The 27486-nt window shown below is 44.7% G+C and overlaps 2 protein-coding genes across 3 annotated transcripts in view; both read right to left on the bottom strand.

Annotated features, from left to right (window-relative positions):
• Nucleotides 1-4145: 4145 nt before the first annotated feature.
• Nucleotides 4146-5521, bottom strand: trmt112 (tRNA methyltransferase subunit 11-2). Its single transcript, NM_001165122.2, is given in 4 exon segments — nucleotides 4146-4512; nucleotides 4773-4865; nucleotides 5096-5197; nucleotides 5317-5521. Coding segments are annotated over 4 exon segments (372 nt in total). The 5' UTR covers nucleotides 5392-5521; the 3' UTR covers nucleotides 4146-4410.
• Nucleotides 5522-5878: 357 nt separating this feature from the next.
• Nucleotides 5879-27486, bottom strand: part of atg2a (autophagy related 2A) — a 28748-nt gene continuing 7140 nt past the window's right edge. The window contains exons 16-40 of one of the 2 annotated variants that reach the window (XM_036943202.1): nucleotides 27163-27331; nucleotides 26735-26871; nucleotides 26501-26625; nucleotides 26118-26272; nucleotides 25765-25915; nucleotides 25393-25577; nucleotides 25186-25266; nucleotides 24963-25069; nucleotides 24704-24867; nucleotides 24436-24512; nucleotides 24132-24302; nucleotides 21147-21273; nucleotides 20545-20771; nucleotides 20185-20414; nucleotides 15470-15605; nucleotides 15012-15242; nucleotides 10873-11059; nucleotides 9526-9691; nucleotides 9365-9434; nucleotides 9184-9266; nucleotides 8977-9098; nucleotides 8630-8784; nucleotides 8124-8279; nucleotides 7771-8033; nucleotides 5879-7740 (exon numbers count right to left, since the gene is read on the bottom strand). In XM_036943202.1, coding sequence (XP_036799097.1) covers nucleotides 7797-8033; nucleotides 8124-8279; nucleotides 8630-8784; nucleotides 8977-9098; nucleotides 9184-9266; nucleotides 9365-9434; nucleotides 9526-9691; nucleotides 10873-11059; nucleotides 15012-15242; nucleotides 15470-15605; nucleotides 20185-20414; nucleotides 20545-20771; nucleotides 21147-21273; nucleotides 24132-24302; nucleotides 24436-24512; nucleotides 24704-24867; nucleotides 24963-25069; nucleotides 25186-25266; nucleotides 25393-25577; nucleotides 25765-25915; nucleotides 26118-26272; nucleotides 26501-26625; nucleotides 26735-26871; nucleotides 27163-27331 — 3649 coding nt within the window. In that variant the 3' untranslated portion in view covers nucleotides 5879-7740; nucleotides 7771-7796. Of the gene's footprint in view, nucleotides 8034-8123; nucleotides 8280-8629; nucleotides 8785-8976; nucleotides 9099-9183; nucleotides 9267-9364; nucleotides 9435-9525; nucleotides 9692-10872; nucleotides 11060-15011; nucleotides 15243-15469; nucleotides 15606-20184; nucleotides 20415-20544; nucleotides 20772-21146; nucleotides 21274-24131; nucleotides 24303-24435; nucleotides 24513-24703; nucleotides 24868-24962; nucleotides 25070-25185; nucleotides 25267-25392; nucleotides 25578-25764; nucleotides 25916-26117; nucleotides 26273-26500; nucleotides 26626-26734; nucleotides 26872-27162; nucleotides 27332-27486 lie in introns of both variants that reach the window. The other variant, XM_036943201.1, reaches the window with a different exon arrangement.

Raw genomic sequence — 27486 nt, 5'->3', positions numbered from 1 at the left:
TGTGGGCATTAATATGGAGTTGGTCCCCTGTTTGGAGGCTGTTAGAGCAGCACTCTTCTGGGAAGGCTTTCCACTAGATGGTGGAACATTGCTGCGTGGACTTGCTTCCATTCAGCCACAAGAGCATTAGTGAGATTGGGTGCTGATGTTGGGCGATTAGAAGCACAGAATCATCTAGAATGTCATTGTAAGCTGTAGCGTTACGATTTTCCCTCTCTGGAACTAACGGGCCGCGCCAGAACCATGAACAACAGCCCCAGACCATTATTACTCCTCCACCAAACTTTACAGTTGGCACTATGCATTCGGGCAGGTAGCGTTCTCCGCACATCTGCCACACCCAGATTCGTCCATTGGACTGCCAGATGGTGAAGTGTGATTCATAACACCAGAGAACACATTTCCACTTCTTCAGAATCCAATGGCGTCAAGCTTTGCACCACTCCAGCTGACACTTGGCATTGCGCATGGTGATCTTAGGCTTGTGTGTGGCCGCTCGGCCATGAAAACCCATTTCATGAAGCTCCAGACGAACAGTTCTTGTGCTGACGTTGCTTCCAGAGGCAGTTTGTAACTCACTAGTGAGTGTTGCAACCGAGAACAGACGATTTTTATGTGCTACGAGCTTCAGCACTCGGCTATCCCGTTCTGTGAGCTTGTTTGGCATACCACTTTGCAGCTGAGCCATTGTTGCTCCTAGACGTTTCCACTTCACAATAACAGCACTTGCAGTTGACTGGGGCAGTTCTAGCAAGGCAGAAATTTGACAAACTGACTTGTTGGAATGGTTGCATCATATGATAGTGCCAATGTTTGTCTATGGAGATTGCATGGCAGTGTGCTCGATTTTATATACCTGTCAGCAACAGGTGTGGCTGAAATAACCAAATCAACTCATTTGAATGTGTGGCCACATACTTTTATATATAGTTTATCTACTGCTGTCCCCTAGCAGTTCTCCTGCCTGCGACAACAAACTCAAGGATATGGTTCTCTCTCTCTCTCGCTCGCACACACAAACGCTGCTGTCCCATGTTGTAGAGACATTGAACCACTGGTCACTCCCGTTTCACACTGTGTATTTAAATACTGTATCCCGACATCGCTCATTCTAATATTTCTACTACTGTACATTGTATTTTAGTTACAGTGTTTATACACACCACATTTGTATTTATATACTGGATACTTGACATAGCTCACTCTAATATACAGTACATGACCAAAACTATGTGGACACCTGCTCGTCGAACATCTAATTCCAAAATTGTGGGCATTAATATGGAGTTGGTCCCCTGTTTGGAGGCTGTTAGAGCAGCACTCTTCTGGGAAGGCTTTCCACTAGATGGTGGAACATTGCTGCGTGGACTTGCTTCCATTCAGCCACAAGAGCATTAGTGAGATTGGGTGCTGATGTTGGGCGATTAGAAGCACAGAATCATCTAGAATGTCATTGTAAGCTGTAGCGTTACAATTTTCCCTCTCTGGAACTAACGGGCCGCGCCAGAACCATGAACAACAGCCCCAGACCATTATTACTCCTCCACCAAACTTTACAGTTGGCACTATGCATTCGGGCAGGTAGCGTTCTCCGCACATCTGCCACACCCAGATTCGTCCATTGGACTGCCAGATGGTGAAGTGTGATTCATAACACCAGAGAACACATTTCCACTTCTTCAGAATCCAATGGCGTCAAGCTTTGCACCACTCCAGCTGACACTTGGCATTGCGCATGGTGATCTTAGGCTTGTGTGTGGCCGCTCGGCCATGAAAACCCATTTCATGAAGCTCCAGACGAACAGTTCTTGTGCTGACGTTGCTTCCAGAGGCAGTTTGTAACTCACTAGTGAGTGTTGCAACCGAGAACAGACGATTTTTATGTGCTACGAGCTTCAGCACTCGGCTATCCCGTTCTGTGAGCTTGTTTGGCATACCACTTTGCAGCTGAGCCATTGTTGCTCCTAGACGTTTCCACTTCACAATAACAGCACTTGCAGTTGACTGGGGCAGTTCTAGCAAGGCAGAAATTTGACAAACTGACTTGTTGGAATGGTTGCATCATATGATAGTGCCAATGTTTGTCTATGGAGATTGCATGGCCGTGTGCTCGATTTTATATACCTGTCAGCAACAGGTGTGGCTGAAATAACCAAATCAACTCATTTGAATGTGTGGCCACATACTTTTATATATAGTTTATCTACTGCTGTACATATCATTCTTAGTCTAGGTTGTGTAAATTCCCCCGGTGTACATATGTAGCTTGCATTTTGATACTGCTAGAGTGCTATTTGGGTTGTTAATTGGATTAATTGGATTCATCCCGCCATCCTTAATTTCTTTCCTTTCTTTTTTTGTGTATTTTTCTGCATATTTTAGCTGTTTGACATTTGACTGCATTGTTAGGAGCTAGTAACATAAGCATTTTGCTGCACCGCTATAACACAGGCTAACCTGTGTACGTGACCAATACACTTTGATTTGATGATGTACAGTTGAAGTCGGAAGTTTACATACACCTTAGCCAAATTCATTTAAACTCCGTTTTCCACAATTCCTGACATTTAATCCTAGTTAAAATCCCATTTTAGGTCAGTTAGGATCACCACTTCATTTTAAGAATGTGACATGTCAGAATAATAGTTGAGAGAATGATTTATTTCAGCCTTTATTTCTTTCATCACATTCCCATTGGGTCAGAACTTTACAAATACTCAATTAGAATTTGGTAGCATTGCCTTTAAATTGTTTAACTTGGGTGAAACGTTTTGGGTAGCCTTCCACAAGCTTCTCACAATTAGTTGGGTGAATTTTGGCCCATTCCTCCTGACAGAGCTGGTGTGAGTCAGGTTTGTAGGCCTCCTTGCTCGCACATGCTTTTTCAGTTCTGCCACCAAATTGTCTATGGGATTGAGGTCAGGGCTCTGTGATGGCCACTCCAATACCTTGACTTTGTTGTCCTTAAGCCATCTTGCCACAACTTTGGAAGTATGATTGGGGTCATTGTCCATTTGGAAGACCCATTAGCGACCTAGCTTTAACTTCCTGACTGATGTCTTGAGATGTTGCTTCAATATATCCACATCATTTTCTTTCCTCATGATGCCATCTATTTTGTGAAGTGCACCAGTCCCTCCTGTAGCAAACACCTCCACAACATGATGCTGCCACCCCTGTGCTTCATGGTTGGGATGGTGTTCTTCGGCTTGCAAGCGTACCCCTTTTTCCTCCAACCATAACGATGGTCATCATGGCCAAACAGTTCTATATTTGTTTAATCAGACCAGAGGACAGTTCTCCAAAAAGTATGATCTTTGTCCCCATGTGCAGTGGCAAACCGTAGTCTGGCTTTTTTATGGCGGTTTTGGAGCAGTGGCTTCTTCCTTGCTGAGCGGCCTTTCAGGTCATGTCGATATAGGACTTGTTTTACTGTGGATATAGATACTTTGTACCTGTTTCCTCCAGCATCTTCACAAGGTCCTTTGCTGTGGTTCAGGGATTGATTTGCACCATAGTATGTTCATCTTCAGGAGACAGAACTCATCTCCTTCCTGAGTGGTATGACAGCTGCGCGGTGCCATGGTGTTTATAGTTGCATACTATTGTTTGTACAGATGAACGTGGTACCTTCAGGTGTTTGGAAATTGCTCCCGACGATGAACCAGACTTGTGGAGGTCTACAATTTTTTTTGTGATGTCTTGGCTGATTTCTTTTGATTTTCTCATGTCAAGCAAAAAGGCACTGAGTTTGAAGGTAGGCCTTGAAATACATCCACAGGTACACCTCCAATTTACTCAAATGATGTCAATTAGAAGCTTCTGATAGGCTAAAGCCATAACATTTTCTGGAATTTTCCAAGCTGTTTAAAGGCAAAGTTAACTTAGTGTATGTAAAACAAATTGTGATAGATTATTTCACATATAATTCACTGTCTGTAAACAATTGTTGGAAAAATGTCTCGTGTCATGCAAAACTATAGTTTGTTAACAAAAAATTTGTGGAGTGGTTGAAAAACGAGTTTTAATGACTCCAACCTAATTGTATGTAAACCGCCGACTTTAACTATCACAGTTTGACATACTTTACCTTTCATTCTTGACTAAATATAGTATTGATATGTATTTTTACATTATGTAGTTGATGTGTACCAGTATTTATTTATCTGTGTAAATGAATTACAAGGGAAAGCAGGGTACCAAGGAAACCAAGGAGTTGTACTTCTACGGCAAAACATCCACCGAAACATTTCTATAAAAATAAATAAAACAAAATCAGTATTTCTTCCTATTCACTCAAACAAGAGTCCAGTTTTTCCCTCACTTCTAATGCAAGCAGTCCCATACAATGAACGGTTGGGGGTGAGAGGGTGGTGGATGGGGGGGTGTTAGCGTATAACCAACCCCCCTCTATGCCTCGTCCTCATTCAGCAGCATGTTGGGGACCCCCCGAGAGATGGGGAACTCACGGCCAGACTCGGGGCACTGCAGACACCCTTCCAGCACCTCCACCTGGACAGAGAGACAGATAAACGTCACATCACCTGTAGTTACTCTGCGTGTGTGTGAAAATAGGGTTAAACCTACAATCACGTTTTATCAAGCAGAATGAAAGTGCCAAGAGGGAACATGATGGAGACTACCTAACCTGACCACTAGATGTCCTCATATTCCCATAATAAATGCATTATGCTTCTTTCTATTGACCAACATAGTAGTTGATAGAACTAAGTAATGAACAACAACAACAGGTTATCTATGGTGAACCTCACCTCCAGCAGAACCCGGTGTACTTTACGCAGGAAGTCTTCATTATTCTCATAGTCCGTGACGAGCTCTGCAGGTAAATCTTGGAGATGACCCAGCTGGAGAAAAGACCACAGTTAGGAATTAGGATATGCAGGAAGACAGTGATATTGCCAAACAACCACAATCACTTTAACAATATTTTAGGTAAAGCCTTTCTGTATCAGACCCAAGTATAGTTAGTGTACATGTCATCTAGCTGTTGGCCTAGCTAACTATTCTACCTCTGTTGGATACAGTAGCTTGAAATGACTTTGTACAAGTGTGTTAGTCAGACAGACGGACTAACCCCATCAGCCGCCTGAACCAGGGCGCTCCACTCCAATTTGGGGATCATTCGACTCACGAAATTGGGATTAAACTCCACCTCACTCACTTTCACCTCCGTCGCCTGGGATCCGCACAAACGGGATGAAAAAAACCCACATATTAGCTAGCTAAATACGTGGTGCATTTAACACATTACAAGTTACCGCAACTCTACAAGTAGTTTTGAGCAGACTTCCTTACCTTGATGAGGAGAGGGTATCCTTTGGTTACCCCTTTCACGTGAGAGGTCAACATGTTGTGCGTCAGAAGTTTCATGCTTACAGTCTATGAATGTCGCTTATATAATCAAAGAAAGTGAGAGAACCAGTAACTTTGTCAATATATACTATATCTACAGGAACTATAATACTCTACCGTGCAAACTAAAAACAATGAGTTTACATGTGGACCGGAAATGTCGAAATTGCAACAGTGAACAGTTTCCCCCAAACACAGATCATCCTAAAAAAAAGGTTCCTAGCAGTACAAACGGTTTCCGGAAAACATAATTTATATTATATTGTATATAATTTATATTATATATTTTAACTAGGCAAGTCAGTTAAGAACAAATTCTTATTTGGTCGTCCTGCGGGGACGGGAGTTGAGATTAAATATAAAAAATATAGGACAAAACACACATAAGAGAGACACCACAACACTACATAAAGAGAGACCCAAGGCAACATAGCATGGCACAATCTTTTATTTTGTCAACTGTAAAAAAATATATATATAAAAAAATAAAAAGCACAAAACCATGTTAAGTTTTTTATATTCATGTTTTATTTTTTGTATTAATATGTGTACTCATTGTCTTGATATTATACAAGTCATTCTTACAGATATGATATAGTAAATACACAAGAGGTTAGCAGGCAGGTCCAATCCGCTTGTTTACAGCTGCACTAGGGTCGGACAGCATTCCTCTGTAAATTAGGACAACGCGGTGCCGGCGGGAGATATGGCTCGGAATACGTACCTCAATGCAGAGATGAGAAATGAGTTCTACTCCAAATTGTCCCATTATCCCTATTGTTACACCAAGAAGATTGTACGACTTCTTAGGATAATGGGACAATTTGTAGTACCAAAACATTTCTCATCCCTGGAGTGAGGGATGTTTTCCTAGCCATGTCTTGCCCCCCGCTCCACGATGTCTTAATATACAAAGGTATGCTGTCAGGCCCTAGTGCAGCTGTAAGCAAGCGGGTTGGATCTGCCCGCTAACACAGAGGTGTGACCAATATAACCAAAGGGTCACCCTCACAAGAAACCACTAACCCACCCACACACACGCCATTTTATCCACAGACATACCTAAACATATATCCCTTAAAAGTATTGAACAAAAGATAAAAATGTAAAACGATTGACCACAAACCCCCCTTTTCCCCCCATGTCTTAACCCTTCAGACATCCCACCAACACTGTTATTTTGAAAATGAATATGCTAATTAATACTAGTGTTTTAACATAATTAGAAAAATACAAAAAAAATGCAGGAAGGCAACTAACGAGACGAACAAGATAATTTTCTGTTGAGAGGAAGGAACCAGACTTGTGATAAGGTTCAAGGCCCTGAGGGGGACATCTTGCTCTGACAGAAACAAAACAGTAAGTACAAATTGGATGACCAAACGCTGGCAAGCATTAAAAGCAAGGAAAGCCATTTGACATAGAGAGGAAAGGACATATCCCTAGTTTGTTCAGTTCATCATCCATATTCTCCCATGACTGCATCTAGTTAATACAACCAGGCCATTGTGTCCATTGGTCAAATATGAACAAGTAAGCATACAGAGAGATAAGTATAGGTTTCAGGAAGGCAACAAAAGTAGACATTGATTTAAAACCAAAAGGGGGAGAGGCCAGGGAACTCAGCATTGAAAAAGCTTATGGCACAAACACTGGGGTGGGGATGTGTACAGGCTAGGATAGAACAATCACAGAGTTGCATTTTGAGTTGAGGAACTATGACATTCCTAACCTTGGTAAGGATCTCAGCAAAGGCCACTATAATAGTTTCTTCAGTCTCCTCCATCCATATCTCAAAGGAATAGAGGATGTTACCCTCCAATAGAATGAGTTCCCGGACTCAGATTAAGCCTACTCCTAAAATGCATGCTCAATTAAGGATCGCCATTCAAGGTGCTTTTCAGTCAAGGAATAGGTTTAATCTCAATCTGGGAAACCGGCCCATAGTCTGATCAACAGAAGACTGGGAGAGCTACTGATTAACACATTTAATCCCACCTACTACAGGCCTTATACTAGACTAGACCCCTGTATGCCCTTTGTCAGTGTTGACAGCTAAACAAGAAGTCAACCCAGAATGACAGTGATATGTTTACGTACTAATAAAAGGTAGAGTATCTGCATCATGTACATACTGCTGCAAGAAGAGTGAACTGAACTCTATTTGATTGCGTTGAAGAAAGAAAACAAAAAATGTATCTCGATCCATCTGGAGCCACATCGAATACTGGGTGTCAATCACTCCGCAGTAGTTAGGTTTTTTTGCATTAAAAACTCACTCACACATTCACTCCCTTCATCGGTTCAGCCACATAACTTCACCACCATATTCTTAACCTTTAACCCAGCCACCACCATATTCTTAACCTTTAACCCAGCCACCACCATATTCTTAACCTTTAACCCAGCCACCACCAGAATCATCACTCTTGGCCTTCGTCGGAGCGCCATTTTAAGAAGTCCTCCTTCCGTGCATCTGGCTTGATCTGGTTCCGCATGCCCCCCAGTAGGTTGGACGTTGCCTCGGACGCCACTATTAAGGGACGGACGACGGTGGGCGGGATCTGCCGCAGGACTCCGCCCACAGCACCAGGCAGACCTTTCTGCTCATGCCCGCGAGACGCCACGTCACATAGCGTTTGAGCTGTGTCCATCATACCCTGGGAAACAGACAGAAAACAGAGTGTTAGTGAGAGGCCTTTTATTGTCATTCTAAAATGGTTGATTAAAATACATTTATTTATCAGTACCTCTCTGACAGTGTCATAGGCCTTAGCCACACCCTCTCTGAGGTCGGCAGGCTGGTGGGCGCGGCGGGGCTGGTTGGAGGGCGGTCGGCCCTCTGTGATGTAACGGTTCAGGGGGGGCGTTGGGGACAGGATGTCATACACCGTCTCCGCTGTGGCCTTGAGGAGAAAGAGCAGGATTATTACAACTCTGTAAGAGAGTGAAGCACATCAAAGCAATGGAGGAATCTGTATTACTGGTCCCAGTGGCTTCTACCTGTATGGTTGCTTCTAGTCTTTCAGTTCTTCCTACATGGTTTAGGTATGCGAACCCTTTGGCCACAATCTATGATACATGACTGTAAGAATAGTGTTTTTAACATGTATGGTGTGTAGTACATGGGATGCATTGTTTCAACCTATATGTCTATGTGAGCTGCACGTGTGATTGGTATTCTACCGCTGTGTGGCCTATGGACAGTCTGTTGCCTGCTAATAGTCTGTGGTTAGAGGTCAGAGGTCAGTAGTACCTGTATGGCCTGCACCAGTCTGTTGCTGAGCTCCAGAGCAGCAGAGGCAGTGGAGGTACCGAAGGACGCTGCCCCCCGCTGGAGACCCCGGATAATGCGGCCGTCCCGCCTGTACTGCTCTATGGGCATCCAGAACAAGTCCCTGACTCCATGGACTAGAGAGAGAGAAAGTCACACACAAAAAACCTATTGAGACCAACACTAAATGAGGTTGTGAAAGGAGGCTAGCTATAACCACACTGTAAGAGAACAATTCTATTACTATGGTTATAACTCAGGGACTACTAAAGGGACAACGGCAAAGAAACAAAGAACACCATACAAGTGACGTCACTTCCCGTACTTACACAGCTGAACTACAGAGTGCATGGGACCTACACCTCCCAGAATGCCCGGCAGCTGGTTCTTTCGGATGTCTGTCAGCCACTCAGTGACAGCGTACTGAATCACCTTATCTACACCTAGAAGTCTGGGAGGAAGAGATAGAGAAAAGTGTTATGAAAAAGACACTTGCTTCAGAAGCCACAGAAACCCCACAGTTAGTGTTGTTGTACCCGTGTCGGCAGCAAAGTCTCTTCAGCTTCAGTTCAGAGCAATTCAGCTGGGCCAAACCAATAAGAATCCCTGCAAACGTTCCCTAGGAAAAAATCACAGTGCAAAGGTCAAGTGTGTGACATAACATAACCACAGAGATGAGTTCACTGACAAAGCATCACAGTTAAAATGTCCTTTCACCTGCTCAATGACCACATGCTTGCCCTGGTAGTCCAGCCAGATGGGGACTTCAGAGGTGAAACGGAACTCCCTTAGAAAGGAAAGACAATGAATAAATAATTGACGCATTCATAATAGACTGTTTTTTTAATACTTTTTGGGAGGATTAAGTTAGTAATTACCGGAAGTAGATTGGCTGATCAGTGGAAGAGGTGGAGCCAGAGGACGAGGAGCTCTGCTCACTATAGGTGGTTTCTACAGAAGCAGTGAGGTCAGGACCCAGACCAGAAGTGGTCTCTGTGCCAATGACCCCATCTTCAGTGGGCTTCTGAGAAGGGTCTGTCTTCACTGTGAGAGGACAGAGAGAAAAAATGAAGAAAATAGGAGAAAGTATTGAGTGGTTGAGGAGGACATATACACTGGGAACGAACCCCAGGCTGTAGTGATGCCGCAACACTGTGATGCAGTGCTTTAGACCACTGTGCCACTCAGGAGGCTCGACAAACCATTTCTGCATGGACCTCACTTTGTGCCCAGGGACATTAACATGCTGAAACAGGAAAGGGCCTCACAAATTTGTGCCAACAGTTTGGGGAAGCACAGAATTGTCTAGAATGTCATTGTATGCTGTAGAGTTAAGTTTTCCCTTCACTGGAAATAAGGGGCCTAGCCCGAACCATGAAAAACAGCCCGAGACCATTATTCCTCCTCTACCAAACTTTACAGTTGGCGCTGCATTTGGGCAGGTCGAATTCTTCATGGCATCTGCCAAACCCAGATTTGTCCGTTGGACTGCCAGATGATGAAACGTGATTCATCACTTCAGAGAACACGTTTCCACTGCTCCAGGAGTCTAATAGCATTAAGCTCTCCACCACTCTAGCCGATGCTTGGCATTTCATATGGTTATCTTAGGCTTATATGCGGCTGCTTGACCATGGAAACCCATTTAATAAAGCTCCCAACTAACATTTATTGTGCTGGTGTTGCTTCCAGAGGCATTTTGGAACTTGTTAGTGAGTGTTGCAACCAAGGACAGACGATTTTTACATGCTATACCCTACAGCACTTGGCGGTCACGTTCTGTGAGCCTGTGTGGCCTACCACTTCGTGGCTGAGCCGTTGTCGCTCCTAGATGTTTCCACTTCACAATAACAGCACCTACAGTTGACCGGGGCAGCTCTAGCAGGGCAGAAATGAGACGAACTGACTTGTTGGAAAGGTGGCATCCTATGACAGTGCCACGTTGAATGTCACTGAGCTGTTCAATAAGGCCATTTTACTAACAATGTTTGTCTATGGAGATTGCATGGCTGTGTGCTCGATTTTATACACCTGTCAGCAACGGGTATGGCTGAAATAACCTATTCCACTAATTTGAAGGGGTGTTCACATACTTTTGTATATATAGTGTATGATACAGAGCACCACAAATGAATGCTATGTATGACTGTTTTCCTGATCCATGTGACCTGAGCAGTCAAAAAGCTTTTTTGTAGAGTACAAAAAAACACAGTGATGGTGCTCACCTTCAGCTGCAGGATCCATAGGCAGGTAGGGGTTAACTCCAGCAGCCAGACTACTGAAGAAATCCTTCAGGAAAAACAAGGCATCCTGGTCGATGTTGAGTCGGAGGGGGAGGAGGCTGATTCTTAAACAACACTCTGGACCACCTACACCTGAGTCTGGACACACCTGCAGGGCCTTCACTGTTAACTGGGACACACAGACATAGAAGACTTTATTATTTTTTTAATTTCACCTTTATTTAACCAGGTAGGCCAGTTGAGAACAAGTTCTCATTTACAACTGCAACCTGGCCAAGATAAAGCAAAGCAGTGCGACAAAAAACAACAGTTACACATGGACTAAACAAAAGTACAATCAATAACACAATAGAAAAGTCTATATACAGTGTGTGCAAATGGAGTGAGGAGGTAAGGCAATAAATAGGCCATAGTAGTGAAGTAATTACAATTTAGCAAATTAACACAGGAGTGATAGATGTGCAGACGATGATGTGCAAGTAGAAATACTGGTGTGCAAAAGAGCAGAAAACAATATGAGGTAGGTAGATGGGCTATTTACAGATGGGCTATTTACAGATGGGCTATTTACAGATGGGCTGTGTACAGCTGCAGCAATCGGTAAGCTGCTCAGATAGCTGATGCTGAAAGTTAGTGAGGGAGATATAGGTTTCCAACTTCAGCAATTTTTGCAATTAGTTCCAGTCATTGGCAGCAGAGAACTGGAAGGAAAGGCGGCCAAAGTGGGTGTTAGCTTTGGGGATGACCAGTGAGATATACCTGCTGGAGCACATGCTACGGGTGGGTGTTGTTATGGTGAACAGTGAGCTGAGATAAGGCGGAGCTTTACCTAGCAAAGACTTATACAGTATATCACAAAAGTGAGTACACCCCTCCCATTTTTGTACATATTTGAGTATATCTTTTCATGTGACAACACTGAAGAAATGGCACTTTGCTACAATGTAAAGTGGTGAGTGTACAGCTTGTATAACAGTGTACATTTGCTGTCCTTTCAAAATAACTCAACACACAGCCATTAATGTCTAAATCGCTGGCAACAAAAGTGAGTACACCCCTAAGTGAAAATGTCCAAATTGGGCCCAATTAGCCATTTTCCCTCCCCGGTGTCATGTGACTCGTTAGTGTTACAAGGTCTCAGGTGTGAATGGGGAGCAGGTGTTTTAAATTTGGTGTCATCGCTCTCACACTCCCTCATACTGACAGGTCACTGGAAGTTCAACATAGCACCTCATGGCAAAGAACTTTCTGAGGATCTGAAAAAAAGAATTGTTGCTCTACATAAAGATGGCCTGGGCTATAAGAAGATTGCCAAGACCCTGAAACTGAGCTGCAGCACGGTGGCCAAGACCATACAGCGGTTTAACTGGACAGGTTCCACTCAGAACAGGCCTCGCCATGGTCGACCAAAGAAGTTGAGTGCACGTGCTCAGCGTCATATCCAGAGGTTGTCTTTGGGAAATAGACGTATGAGGGCTGCCAGCATTGCTGCAGAGGTTGAAGGGGTGGGGGGTCAGCCTGTCAGTGCTCAGACCATACGCCGTACACTGCATCAAATTGGTCTGCATGGCTGTCGTCCCAGAAGGAAGCCTCTTCTAAAGATGATGCACAAGAAAGCCCGCAAACAGTTTGCTGATGACATGCAGACTAAGGACATGGATTACTGGAACCATGTCCTGTGGTCTGATGAGACCAAGATAAACTTATTTGGTTCAGATGGTGTCAAGCGTGTGTGGCGGCAATGAGGTGAGGAGTACAAAGACAAGTGTGTATTTCCTACAGTCAAGCATGGTGGAGTGTCATGGTCTGGGGCTGCATGAGTGCTGCCGGCACTGGGGAGCTACAGTTCATTGAGGGAACCATGAATGCCAACATGTACTGTGACATATTGAAGTAGAGCATGATCCCCTCCCTTCGGAGACTGGGCCACAGGGCAGTATTCCAACATGATAACGACCCCAAACACACCTCCAAGATGACCACTGCCTTGCTAAAGAAGCTGAGGGTAAAGGTGATGGACTGGCCAAGCATGTCTCCAGACCTAAACCCTATTGAGCATCTGTGGGGCATCCTCAAACAGAAGGTGGAGGAGTGCAATGTCTCTAACATCCACCAGCTCCGTGATGTCGTCATGGAGGAGTGGAAGAGGACTCCAGTGGCAACCTGTGAAGAACTGGTGAACTCCATGCCCAAGAGGGTTAAGGCAGTGCTGGAAAATGATGGTGGCCACACAAAATATTGACACTTTGGGCCCAATTTGGACATTTTCACTTAGGAGTGTACTCACTTTTGTTTCCAGCGGTTTAGACATTAATGGCTTTGTGTTGAGTTATTTTGAAAGGACAGCAAATTTACACTGTTATACAAGCTGTACACTCACCACTTTACATTGTAGCAAAGTGTCCTTTCTTCAGTGTTGTCACATGAAAAGATATACTCAAATATGTACAAAAATGTGAGGGGTGTACTCACTTTTGTGATATACTGTAGATGACCTGGAGCCGGTGGGTCTGACAACGAATATGTAGCGAGGGCCAGCCGACGAGAGCATACAGGTTGCAGTGGTGGGTGGTATACGGGGCTTTGGTTACAAAACGGATGGCACTGTGATAGACTACATCCAGTTTGCTGAGTAGAGTGTTGGAGGCTATTTTGTAAATGACATCGTCGAGGATCGGTAGGATAGTCAGTTTTATGAGGGTGTTTGGCAGCGTAAGTGAAGGAGGCTTTGTTGTGAAATAGGCAGCCAATTCTAGATTTAATTTTGGATTGGAGATGCATAATGAGTCTGGAAGGAGAGTTTACAGTCTAGCCAGACACCTATGTATTTGTAGTTGTCCACATATTCTAAGTCAGAACCGTCAAGATTAGTGATGCTTGTTGGGCGGGTAGCGATCGGTTGAAGAGCATGCATTTAGTTTTACTAGCGTTTAAGAGCAGTTGGAGGCCACGGAAGGAGTGTTGTACGGCATTGAAGCTCATTTGGAGGTTTGTTAACACAGTGTCCAAAGAAGGGCCAGAAGTATACACAATGGTGTCGTTTGCGTAGAGGTGGATCAAGCAATCACCCGCAGCAAGAGGGACATCATTGATGTATACAGAGAAAAGAGTCGGCCCGGGAATTGAACCCTGTGGCACCCCCATAGAGACTGCCAGAGGTCCGGACAACAGGCCCTCCGATTTGACACACTGAACTCTGTCTGAGAAGTTGTTGGTGAACCAGACGAGGCAGTCATTTGAGAAACCAAGCCTGTTGAGTCTGCTGAAAAGAATACAGTGATTGACAGAGTCGAAAGCCTTGGCCAGGTCGATGAATACGGCTGCACAGTACCGTCTTTTATCAATGGTGGTTATGATATCGTTAAGTACCTTGAGCGTGGCTGAGGTGCACCCATGACCAGCTCAGAAACCAGATAGCACAGCGGAGAAGGTACGGTGGGATTTGAAATGGTCAGTGATCAGTTTGTTAACTTGGCTTTCGAAAACTTTAGAAGGGCAGGGCAGGATGGATATAGGTCTATAACAGTTTGGGTCTAGAGTGTCTCCCCCTTTGAAGAGGGGGATGACCGAGGCAGCTTTCCAACCTTTAGGAATCCCGGAGGATACGAAAGAGGTTGAACAGACTAGTAATAGGGGTTGCAACAATGGCGGCGGATAGTTTTAGAAAGAGAGGGTCCAGATTGTCTAGCCCAGCTGATTTGTACGGGTCCAGGTTTTGCAGCTCTTTCAGAACATCTACTATCTGGATTTGGGTGAAGGAGAAGCTGGAGAGGCTTGGGCAAGTAGCTGTGGGGGGTGCGGAGCTGCTGGCCGGGGTTGGGGTAGCCAGGTGGAAAGCATGGCCAGCCGTAGAGAAATGCTTATTGAAATTCTAGATTATGGTGGATTTATCGGTGGTGACAGTGTTTCCTAGCCTCAGTGCAGTGGGCTGCTGGGAGGAGGTGCTCTTATTCTCCATGGACTTTACAGTGTTCTAGAACGTTTTGGAGTTAGAGCTACAGGATGCAAATTTCTGTTTGAAAAAGCTTATAATTCCACAAAATTAAAATCATTGTTAAAAACTGATTTTCACAACAAAAAGTAAATAGTGATAAATGGCTATAAAAAGCCTCTTCTCTCACCATGTTGGAGTGTGCTCTGCGGGGCATGCTCTCGCTTGTGTACAGGTAGAGGAACTTGTTGAGCTGGGACGAGGCCAGGCGGTCGCGTATCTCCAGCTCCTGAACGATGAACACCTGGCGGGACAGAGGCTGCTCGCCCACTGCGCCAACCCCCACCCCAGGCACCCCTCCCTCCTGACACGGCCCAGCCGCAGACACCACCACCGGATACGACTCGTGCTGGAAGCTCACCTGGAATAGGAATGGCACATTTAACTAATAGTACCAGTTGTAGCTTTTTGCTGTCTCCACGTTAACAAAAGCATCGGTTGACATTTATACTACACTCCAACTGAACATATCCTTACGATGGGGGGGAAATGAATTAGCTTTCCATTTTGTACAGAGAAAAAAAAAAAAATCTTTAGAGTACTGTATGGACACACCTTGTGCACACACAGTACATACAGTCTCCCTACCTTGGTGAGCTGGATCTCCATGAGCAGGTTGTGTTGTCGTCCACCACCTCCAGCCCAACGCCAAGAATTCTGTGGCCGTGACGGAGCAGCGGAGCGGGACGGGGACCCACGCATCCCAGAGGGGACAGAGCGACCCCTAGAGAGAGAGGGGGGAAGGAGGTAGAAAGGAGCTTGATGATCATTAAGAGAGAAATCTTACAAATTCAAGTGCCTGTTGCTAGGTTGTGTGTGCAAAGAATACAAATTTAAGAAAAGATTAACTTAATAAATAAAAAAAATAAAAAAAATGTAATCAAAAAGTAACATAACAATAACGAGGCTATATACAGCGTGTACTGGTACAGAGTCAATGTGAGGGGGTATAGGTTAGTCGAGGTCATTTATAAAATGACTATGCATAGATAATAAACAGCGAGTAGCAGCAGTGTAAAAACAGAGGGGGTTGGGGGGGGGAGTTTGATTAATTGTTCAGCAGTCTTATGGCGTCGGGGTAGAAGCTGTTAAGGAGCCTCTCGGTCCTAGACTTGGTGCTCCGGCACCGCTTGCCATGCGGTAGCAGAGAGAAGAGTCTCACAATTTTTTGGGCCTTCCTCTGACACTGTCTAGTATATAGGTCCTGGATGGCAGGAAGCTTGGCCCCAATGATGTACTGGGCCACACGCACTACCCTCTGTAGCACCTTACGGTCAGATGCCGAGCAGTTGCCATACCAGGCGGTGATGCAACCGGTCAGGATGCTCTCGATGGTGCAGCTGTAAAACCTTTTGAAGATCTGAGGACCCATGCCAAATCTATTCAGTCTGAGGGGGAAAAGGTTTTGTAGTGCCCTCTTCACATCTGTCTTGGTGTGTTTGGACCATGATAGTTTGTTGGTGATGTGGACACCAAGGGACTTGAAACTCTCGACCCGCTCCACTTCAGCCCCGCCGATGTTAATGGGGGCCTGTTCGACCCTCCTTATTCTATATTCCACGATCAGCTCCTTTATCTTGCTCACATTTGAGGGAGAGGTTGTTGTCCTGGCACCACACAGCCAGGTCTCTGACCTCCTCCCTATAGGCTTGTCATCGTTGTCGGTGATCAGGCCTACACCACTGTTGTCGTCAACAAACTTAATGATGGTGTTTGGCCTTGCAGTCGTGGATGAACAGAGAGTACAGGAGGGGACTAAGCACACACCCCTGAGGGGCCCCAGTGTTGAGGATCAGCGTGGCAGATGTGTTGTTGCCTACCCTTACCACCTGGGGGTGGCCCGTCAGGAAGTCCAGGATCCAGTTGCAGAGGGAGGTGTTTAGTCCCAGGGTCGTTAGCTTAGTAATGAGCTTTGTTGGCAATATGGTGTTGAACGCTGAGCTATAGTCAATGAACAGCATTCTCACATAGGTGTTCCTTTTGTCCAAATGGGAAAGGGCAGTGTGGAGTGTGATAGAGATTGCGTCATCTGTGGATTTGTTGGGGCAGTATGCGAATTGGAGTGGGTCTAGGGTTTCCATCATGATAGTGTTGATGTGAGCCATGACCAGCCTTGCAAAGTACTTCATGGCTACCGACGTGAGTGCTACGGGTCGGTAAACTTTTAGTCAGGTTACCTTTGCTTTCTTCGGCACAGAGACTATGGTGGTCTGTTTGAAACAAGTAGGTATTACAGACTTGGTCAGGGAGAGGTTGAAAATGTCTGAAGACACTTGCCAATTGGTCCGTGCATGCTTTGAGTACACATCCTGGTAATCCGTCTGGCCTGTGGCTTTGTGAATGTTGACCTGTTTAAAAGGTCTTGCTCACATCGGCTATGGAGAGCGAGATCACACAGTCGTCCAGAACAGCTGGTGCGCTCATGCATGCTTCAGTGTTTCTTGCCTCAAAGTGAGCATAAAAAAGGCATGTAGCTCGTCTGGTAGGCTCACATCACAGGGCAGATCGCGGCTGAGTTTCCCTTTGTAGTCTAATATTTTTCGAGCCCTGCCACATGTGTATTAGCATTCAATCTCAGTCTTGTACTGACGCTTTGCCTGTTTGATGGTTCGTCGGAGGGCATAGCGGGATTTCTTATAAGCGTACGGATTAGTGTCCTGCTCCTTGAAAGCGGCAGCTCTAGCCTTTAGCTCGGTGCGAATGTTGCCTGTAATCCATAGTGTATGGTTGGGAAATCGATGCACTTATTGATGAAGCCGGTGACTGAGGTGGTGTACTCCTCAATGCCATCGGATGAATCCCGGAACATATTCCAGTCTGTGCTAGCAAAACAGTCCTCTAGCGTAGCATCTGCATCATCTGACCACTTCCGTATTGAGCGAGTCACTGGTACTTCCTGCTTTAGTTTTTGCTTGTAAGCAGGAGGATAGAATTATGGTCAGATTTGCCAAATGGAGGGCAAGGGAGAGCTTTGTATGAGTCTCTGTGTGCGGAGTGAAGGTGGTCTAGAGCTTTTTCCTCTGGTTGCACATGTGATATGCTTTACCTCATTTCTACCAGCATATTTAAGTTTGCCTGCATTAAAATCCCCGGCCACTAGGAGCGCCGCTTCTGGATGAGCATTTTCTTGTTTGCTTATGGACTTATACAGCTCGTTGAGTGCAGTCTTCGTGTCGGCATCGGTTTGTGGTGGTAAATAGACGGCTACGAATAATATAGATGTGAACTCTCTCGGTAGATAGTGTGCTCTACAGCTTATCATGAGGTATTCTACCTCAAGACTTCTTTAATATTAAACATTGTGCACCAGCAGTTGACAAATAGACACACAACCCGTTGGTAGGATAGTCTTAATTGTAGATCGTCCAGTTTGTTTCCCAATTATTGGAAAACGTACAATCATACGGAGAGTAGTGGTGGTTTCCCTACTTGTCTACGAATTCTTACAAGGCACCCCGCCCTCCTCTCCCTTTTCTTCACGCTGTTAACAGAGATTTGGGCCTTGTCTTGACAAAGTAGTATATCCTTCACGTCGGACTCATGAAAAAATAAATACATCTTTGTTCAGTTCGAGGTGAGTAATCACTGTTCTGATGTCCAGAAGATCTTTTTGGTCATAAGAGATGGTAGTAGCAACACTTGGTACAAAATGAGTGTTGTGTCTGTGACTATCATTAAATGTGAAGACTTATTTTATCAAATCAATTCTCTAGGTTTAATTATTACGTGATTAAACTAATCATGTAAACATGAATTAACTAGGAAGTCAGGTCACCAAGGAAAATGTTGATTAAAGTTATAATTTTTAGAACATAACTCTTCAGATATTTTAATATCTGATCAATAAGTCATCATTAATGAATTATTAATTTTCATTAGTCTCATTCCAAACGTCTTAAAATTCTGATGGTTCGTGGTGGCTTGTGGCAAACTTTAAACAACACTTTTTATGGATATCTTTAAGAAATGGCTTTCTTCTTGCCACTCTTCCATAAAGGCCAGATTTGTGCAATTTACGACTGATTGTTGTCCTATGGACAGAGTCTCCCACCTCAGCTGTAGATCTCTGCAGTTCATCCAGAGTGATCATGGGTCTTGGCTGCATCTCTGATCAGTCTTCTCCTTGTATGAGCTGAAAGTTTAGAGGGACGGCCAGGTCTTGGTAGATTTGCAGTGGTCTGATACTCCTTCCATTTCAATATTATCGCTTGCACAGTGCTCCTTGGGATGTTTAAAGCTTGGGAAATCTTTTTGTATCCAAATCCGGCTTTAAACTTCTTCACAACAGTATTTCGGACCTGCCTGGTGTGTTCCTTGTTCTTCATGATGCTCTCTGCGCTTTTAACGGACCTCTGAGACTATCACAGTGCAGGTGCATTTATACGGAGACTTGATTACACACAGGTGGATTGTATTTATCATCATTAGTCATTTAGGTCAACATTGGATCATTCAGAGATCCTCACTGAACTTCTGGAGAGAGTTTTCTGCACTGAAAGTAAAGGGGCTGAATAATTTTGCACGCCCAATTTTCAGTTTTTGATTTGTTAAAAAAGTTTTAAATATCCAATAAATGTCGTTCCACTTCATGATTGTGTCCCACTTGTTGTTGATTCTTCACAAAAAAATACAGTTTTATATCTTTATGTTTGAAGCCTGAAATGTGGCAAAAGGTTGCAAAGTTCAAGGGGGCCGAATACTTTCGCAAGGCACTGTACATTTCGTCACGGGTGGTTCTATACACTTCAGAGAAAAGGGCTGTCCATGACAATTCATGTGATGTCTGGGTTCATGGGGGTGTGGCCACTGACTAGTTAATCTTTACATGAAAATGCATACTCTCATTTAGAAGGTTAACATCACATTACATCTTTTCACAAATAGTTTCATGTTTAATCACATATGTTTCTCAATATTTAGATGTAAAACTGACAGCTGGGAAATGTACACTTTAAGAGATACAGTTGTGTGTTTCCTGTCCTTCATGAGATCATAACTGTCCCTTAAGCCAATCCAACATTCTCAAAAATATAGAAATATTGTTTATTTCTGCCATTTTGGGGATTAGGAATTTTGAACAAAATAAGTTCTTTGTTCTGGTAGACTCTCTCAATACTGCATGGCAGTTTCTACCAGGTATTTATAACCTGTTGTAAAGTCATAAATCTATGTAGAGAGAGAGAATTGGGGGGAGGGCTAAAAAAAACGAAATATCACTGTTGGTTAGGAGCCCGTAAAACAGCAGCCGGTGCCATTATTAATTATAATTCTGTGCATTTGTCTGTATACGTGTGTATGGGCACCTGTTTCCATGCTGCGTGTGTGTAGACATGGCCTTGCCCCCGAAATCTCTCCCGCCGTACAGATGCCAGACAACAGACACCTCTCGTAGCACCACCCTGCTCTGGGGGACAGGGAAGTGGCTGGGGGCCCGCAGCAGGTCAGAGCTGCCCCGCGGTCGGGAGAAGTGGCCCTCCCTCACCCTGATAGGACCCTCAGTTAGCACCGTCACCATGGGCTCCCCGTCTCTGGGCTGAGGGTGAATTGACGAACATGGACACCAGAATAGGTTTAGTACTTCATGTTGCATAATTCAATTCCATGTGAACTACGAGTAAGTAGTATGGCGAGATGAGGGGGATGAAGATGAAATAGAGACGCACAGGTATACCCATCCCAGGAGCCTCTAGGATGCAGAAGTCCTCGTTGTCCTCTGAACACTCAGAGCCCTCCTCTGACATCATATCTGCCTGCACCTCAGTGGCTGTCGCCACCAGTCCGTCAAGCTCTGACTCCTCCCCGTCAATGACAACAGGTGGGGGGAGCTTGGGAGCCTCCCCGGGGAACAAGTAGACAGAGACAGGTGAGCCCCGCGGGACTGTGGGAGAACCTGGAAACACACAAGGAAATATTCCACATATCCAGGAGTGATCACCATCCTCTATTTAATATCTATTATATGTATATAGAGGACTGTAAGTCGCTCTGGGTAAGAGCATCGCTAAATCAGTGTTTCCCAACTACAGTCCCCCCAACAGAAGCTGTTTTTTTATGTAGACACAGACAAACACACCTGATTCAACTCATCGAGGGCTCGATGATTAGTTGAATCAGGTGTGCTTGTCCGGGGCTACATAGAAAATGTGCTCTGTTTTGGGTATTGGAGAACCTGAGTTGGGAAACACTGATCTAAATGACGAAAATGTAAAATGTTATATCTAGAGAGATGCTGTATACTACACTGTCACTTAAAAGCCCGTTTTACCCGAGTCCATATCCTCATCTGGATGGCTCCTCTCGGTGTCAATCAAAGCATCAAGGAGATCGCACTGGTTGATCTCAGCAGTCTCAGCTGGAGGGCAGGGTGGCAAGGAGGCGGGACTTTCTGACAACTAACACGACACGTAAACACAGACAACAGATCAGGGATAGACAACTCCAGTCCTCAGGGGTTGAGATTCAAATAACTGCATTCTGAAACTGAAGATCACGATTAGTTGATAATTGGAGTCCGGTGTGTTAGCTGGGGCAAAAGTGTGACACCAATCAGGCCCTTGAGGACTGAAGTTGCTCGTCCCTGCAATAGAAAGTTTACGCTAGTGGAGTCAGTCTCCTATTCTGCCGCTCCACAGTTTCAATCTCTTCAGTTGTAGTATATACTAGTCTAATGTATATAAACAGCACAGGAATGAAACCATCAACATGTATTGATCACATCTTTACTAATGCTGCAGAAATGTGGTTTAAAGCCGTATCCAGATCCATAGGATGTAGTGATCACAATATAGTAGCCATATCTAGGAAATCCAAAGTTCCAAAGGCTGGGCCTAATATACTGTATAAGAGGTCATTCAATAGGTTTTGTAGTGATTCCTATATTGTTGTTGTAAAGAATATTTGTTGGTCCGTGGTGTGTAATGAGGAGCAAGCAGACATAGCTTATCCCAGTTAGTAATAAGCATGCACCCATTATGAAAATGACTGTAAAAACTGTTAAATCTCTGTGGAATTGTATGGTTGAGAGGGATGAGGAAAAAGGAATGGCAAATAAGTCTGGCTGCACAACCAATTGGCAAACATACTGCAAATTGAGAAATCATGTGAATATATGGAATTATGGAATCACTAGCCACTTTAACTATGCCACTTTGTTTACATACTCATATGTATATACTGTACTCGATACCATCTACTGTATCTTGCCTATGCTGCTCTGTACCATCACTCATTCATATATCCTTATGTACATATTCTTTATCCCCTTACACTGTGTACAAGACAGTAGTTTTGGAATTGTTAGTTAGATTACTTGTTATTACTGCATTGTCGGAACTAGAAGCACAAGCATTTCGCTACACTCGCATTAACATCTGCTAACCATGTGTATGTGACAAATAAAATTTGATTTGATTTGAATTAAAAGAAGAAACTACACTATGAAACAAAGAAAAATGACAAAGAAGGACAGTAAAAAGCTTCAGAGAGCCTTCAATTATATTTTGGGAAAAAAAATAGAACTCAGCTCCGTCATTCATTGAATCAGATGGCTCATTCTTCACAAAACTGACTGTCATTGCTAACTACTTTAATGTTTTTTTTCATTGGCACGATTAGCAAACGTAGGCATGACATGACAGCAACAAACACTGACACTACACATCCAAATTATGAAAGACAATAATTGTAATTTTGAAACCCATAAAGTGAGTGTGGAAGAGGTGAAAAAATGATTGTTGTCTATCAACAATGACAAGCCACCGGGGTCTGACAACTTGGATAGAGAATTACTGAGGATAATAGCGGACGATATTGCCACTCCTATTTGCCACATCTTCAATCTAAGCCTACTAGAGAGCGTGTGACCTCAGGCCTGGAGGGAAGCAAAAGTCATTCCGCTACCCAAGAACAGTAAACAAATTGACAACATACTTTCAACACGCTTATAGGGAAGGACATTAAACAAACACAGCACTTACACAAATGACTGATGATTGGCTGAGAGAAATTGATGATCAAAAAATTGTGGGCGGCTGTTTTGTTAGACTTCTGCGTGGCTTTAAACATTATCGGTCATAGTCTGCAGCTGGAAAAAGTAAAGCCAGTGTGTGTATTTATGTGGATGACTCAACACATCAGCTAATACAGCTACTGAAATGACTAACACTTAAAGTGCTACAGTTAGTTTCAGGATGGGAGGAATACGTTAGTCCTAAATACTTCAAAATACTAAAAGCATTGATTTGTCAAAAAATACATTCACTAAACGCTAAACCCCTGAAAGAAATCTTGTAATGAATAATGTGGAAATTGAACAAGTTGAGAACGAAACTGCTTGGAGTAACCCTGGATTGTAAACTGTCATGGTCAAAACATATTGATACAACAGTAGCTAAAATGGGGAGAAGTCCGTCTATAATAAAGCGATGCTCTACCTTCTTAACAACACTATCAACAAGGCAGGTCCTGCAGGCCCTAGTTTTGTCACACCTGGACTACTGTTCAGTCGTGCCAGGTGCCACAAAGAGGGACTTAGGGAATGTGCAATTAACTCAGAACAGGGCAGCACGGCTGGCCCTTGAATGTTCATATAGATCTAATATTAATAACATGCATGTCAATCTCTCCTGGCTCAAAGTGGAGGAGAGATTGACTTCATCACTACTTGTATTTATGGGAGATATTGACATGTTGAATGCACTGAGCTGTCTGTCTAAACTACTGGCACAGCTCAGACACCCATGCACACCCCACAAGACATGCCACCAGAGATCTCTTCACAGTCCAAGTCCAGAACAGACTATGGGAGGGGCACAGTACTGCACTACATGACTACATGGAACTCTATTCCACATCAGTTAACTGATGCAAGAAGTAGAATCAGATTTAAAAAGCAGGTAAAAATACACCTAATGGAACAATGAGGACTGTGAAGACACACAAACATAGGCACAGACACATGCATACACACACGATAACATACGCACTATACACACAGTATAAAAATACACCTTCTGGAACAGTGAAGACTGAAGACAACAAACATAGGCACAGACACATGCATACACACACGTATACATGGATTTTGTGTTGTAAATATGTGGTAGTGGAGTAGGGGCCTGAGAGTACACAGTGTGTTGCGAAATCTGTAATGAATTCATTGTAATGTTTTAAAACTAAAACTGCCTTCATTTTGCCAGATCCAAGGAAGAGTAATGGGGATCCATAATAAATACGGGTCTGTCTGTCTTACCGGCAGTTTCTGTCCCGCGATCTCAGTGGGTGATGTTTGTCGGGGGGGCGGGTGCAGGTCTCCCTGGGAGACCAGGTACTGCAGCATGTTGACCAGGGCAGCACAGGAGTCAGCACAGGTGTGGAGGTGGACCACGTTGTTGGAGCAACGCAGCTCAAACAGAGGCTGGGACTGGGAGAGAGAGAGGAGGGGATTGGAGCAGAGCAGAAAGGAAGACCGCGTAGATTTGAGAACAACAGTCTCTTAAGTTCAAACACACAGACAGATATATAAATCACACAAAATTGGCAGGCTAAGAACTTACCAGTTTCCCTTTATCACTGCCTTTCCATGTGGTAATGGCCAGCTCCAGCAGATCAATGTCCAGCACACACACATAGTCTGAGGGGGGGAGAGACAGAGAGAGAGAGAGAGAGAGAGAGAGAGAGAGAGAGAGAGAGAGAGAGACAGAGAGAGAGACAGAGAGAGACAGAGAGAGACAGAGAGAGAGAGAGAGAGAGAGGAGGCGTTAGAATTGAACACACACTCAGATGCAGATGTACACACGCGGTACAGTTAATCGTGTGGCATACCTCGTCGCAGGTCCACAACATCACTTTCACATTTATCAGAGAGATACAGTGCAGAGTCATCCAGGATAAACCTGAGGTGAAAGGTGGCCGTGTCTACGATGATGTTACTCGACAGAGAGAAGGATTCTGCTGTGAACAACACCCTCAATGGAAGATACAAGGGCCTGAGAGACAGAGACACGAAGAGAAGTGAAAAATCATTATTATGTTCATTTATTATCTGCCTTTGTCCACATATGTAGATCTGGTGTGTGTGTACCTGTAGTCCACGGCACAGGTGGCCAGGTGTGTGTGTAGGACGGTAATAACTGCAGGAGATGTATAGCCCAGGATCGGGTCATCAACGACATCCAGAAAATCAACCAGCTGTCATGAAGAAACACAGCCTCACTAACCAAACACACCCCACGCAGTCAAATCATGATATGTGTCTGAAGCTTCTCTGCTCTGGTATGCATTAGGATCCCCCATTTCCCCCATACCTGTTCGTGCCAGCTGTGATTGGTCTGTGCCATCTGATGTCGCATAGTGGCGCCATGGAGACGAAGGGCAACCAGGAACTCCTGTGAAACACACACAAACACAGAATTAAGTCAGTGATGTTTCTCTCCAAATCACAAGCACAGATAACTTACAAGCGCAATCAAACGGTGATATTCAAAAAATAAATGAGAAGATATGAATGTTACCTTGACGTTCCTCTGAGGGTCCAGGGTTATTTTGAAAGCCGTGGATAACATGTGGACCTCAGTCTCCCTGCCACTCACACTGCTCACCCCCAGCTCTGTGGGGTAAATGGTAGGGTCCAGATGCCCTGGGGGAGTGAAGCTGGGCATTTCTAACCGCCTGGGGACGGGGGAGTCTTTCACTACAGCTGCGAGGGGGAGGAAAAGGGTGAGTGACCAGAAAGGAAAGAGGTAAGGGCTGTCAGTCATTTAGAAGAGATTAGCTCATGGCTAAAAACAATCTACATGAAAACACATAGATTGTCACACTACTACATGTGATTAGGAAGGTGCTATCAGAGCTAAACCCTGATATCACAGAGCCATTCCACTCACCTTTGTGGTAAAGCTCCACCCTCCTGCTCTCCAAGCACAGGAAGCTGAGATGGGGGTTGTTCTGATGCTGCGCCACACTGAACATCTTTCCCCCTTCCAGGTCCAACATGAGCTCCCCGTGACACCGGTCCTCCTGACTTCCTGTCTCTCCCTGAAGGAGGCGAAACAGGAAACTATTTATTTATGCGTCTTCCTTAGAAGAATCATAGTACACACATACATTCAATTTGTGTAATAATATCATTCCTTCAGGCAGTAAGGTCCAGTCAGGATTTGAACCAAGAACCAAAATCTCTCCAGTCTATATACCGAGCTAACCATTGTAAGATGTAGCTGGTTCATTATTTGCTCACCTTGCTGTCCGTCATGGCTTGGAGGCGGCCCTTCCCTATGATGACGGTGAGGGAGAGCAAGCTGAGGTTGTGGTTAGGGCGGGGCTCCGACTGCCCGCATCTGGCTGATACACTGGCTGTGTAGAACTGAGCATCTTCCTCCTCCTCCTCCGAGTCTGAGGGACCAGAAACGTCACAGTTATAGAACTGCTGAGCAACAACACATTTCACATGGTCTACAGGGGTGCTGACTAAAGAGTTGCACAACACATACCACTTGGCAAGCCAGTTTAAAATCAGAGCTTTAAATAGACTAAAGACATTAACAAGTTGCTACACAGAGGTGACCCAATTCTGTCTGACCAGTTTGAAGTGGTTTACAAGTCTCAGTATGGGGGTCTCACCTAGTTTGAAGGCAGATTTGCAAAGATGGAAATAGTCATTGTCTTGGCGACGGTGTTGGGGGCTGTGATCACTCTTAGGGTCTGAGGGGGGAGAGGCTTCCCACATCAACAGGTCATTATTGATCCTACAGGGATGGAAAAGGAGAGAGGAGGACGAAGGGAAAGAGCAGAAAAAAAGCCATGTAAAATGGTGTCAACAAATAAGCAACCGAGCAGAAAAAGAGAGACACACACCTGTTGTAGACACTCTGGAAGGCCTGTTTGCTGGGCAGGAAGATGTAGGCCAGGGGCAGAGAGACATCTACTACACACTGAGACACACACTGAGACTGGAACTGTTGCATCTCCTCTGGGTCTGCTGGGATCACCATCTGAGAGGAGGAGAGAGGGGCAATGAGGAAAGGTTAGACTGAAACTTCCAGAAAATGGGGCAAATAAAACCAACATCTTTAGGAAGTGATTGTGTGAGAGAAACTGACAACTGGTCCAGAGAGGGCCGGCCGGGGGTGTGAGAGGGACGGCCGGGGGGGTGAGAGAGGGACGGCCGGGGGGGTGAGAGAGGGACGGCCGGGGGGGTGAGAGAGGGACGGCCGGGGGGGTGAGAGAGGGACGGCCGGGGGTGAGAGAGGAGTCTAGGTGTTTGTGATGGGATGGTGCGGTACCTCCTCAGTCTCGAACATGGTGCGGTTGGAGGAGAAGGGAGAGCTGGTCTTCTCTCGGAGTTCACAGGGGTTCTCAAACGACATGGATCCCAGGTCCCTCATCAGACCCACCCCTAACCCCCCCAACCCTGACCCCAGACCCTCTCCTCCCCTCACACGCACTGACAGCCTGGAGAGAGGGAGGGAGAGATAGATAGAAGAAAGAGACAGATGTAAACTATACAGTAGGTTGATGTGCAACGTTGACTTCTGAAACACATTAAATCTACACAGCCAAGTGACACAGTAAGTGAAACAAACTCCACTAAAATACATGTTCCGGAA

The sequence above is a fragment of the Oncorhynchus mykiss genome, chromosome 14 (genome assembly GCF_013265735.2).
Source record: "Oncorhynchus mykiss isolate Arlee chromosome 14, USDA_OmykA_1.1, whole genome shotgun sequence".
Classification (NCBI taxonomy): Eukaryota; Metazoa; Chordata; class Actinopteri; order Salmoniformes; family Salmonidae; genus Oncorhynchus; species Oncorhynchus mykiss.
The sequence above is the reverse complement of the archived record's forward strand: the minus strand, read 5'-3'. Positions and strand labels throughout refer to the sequence as shown.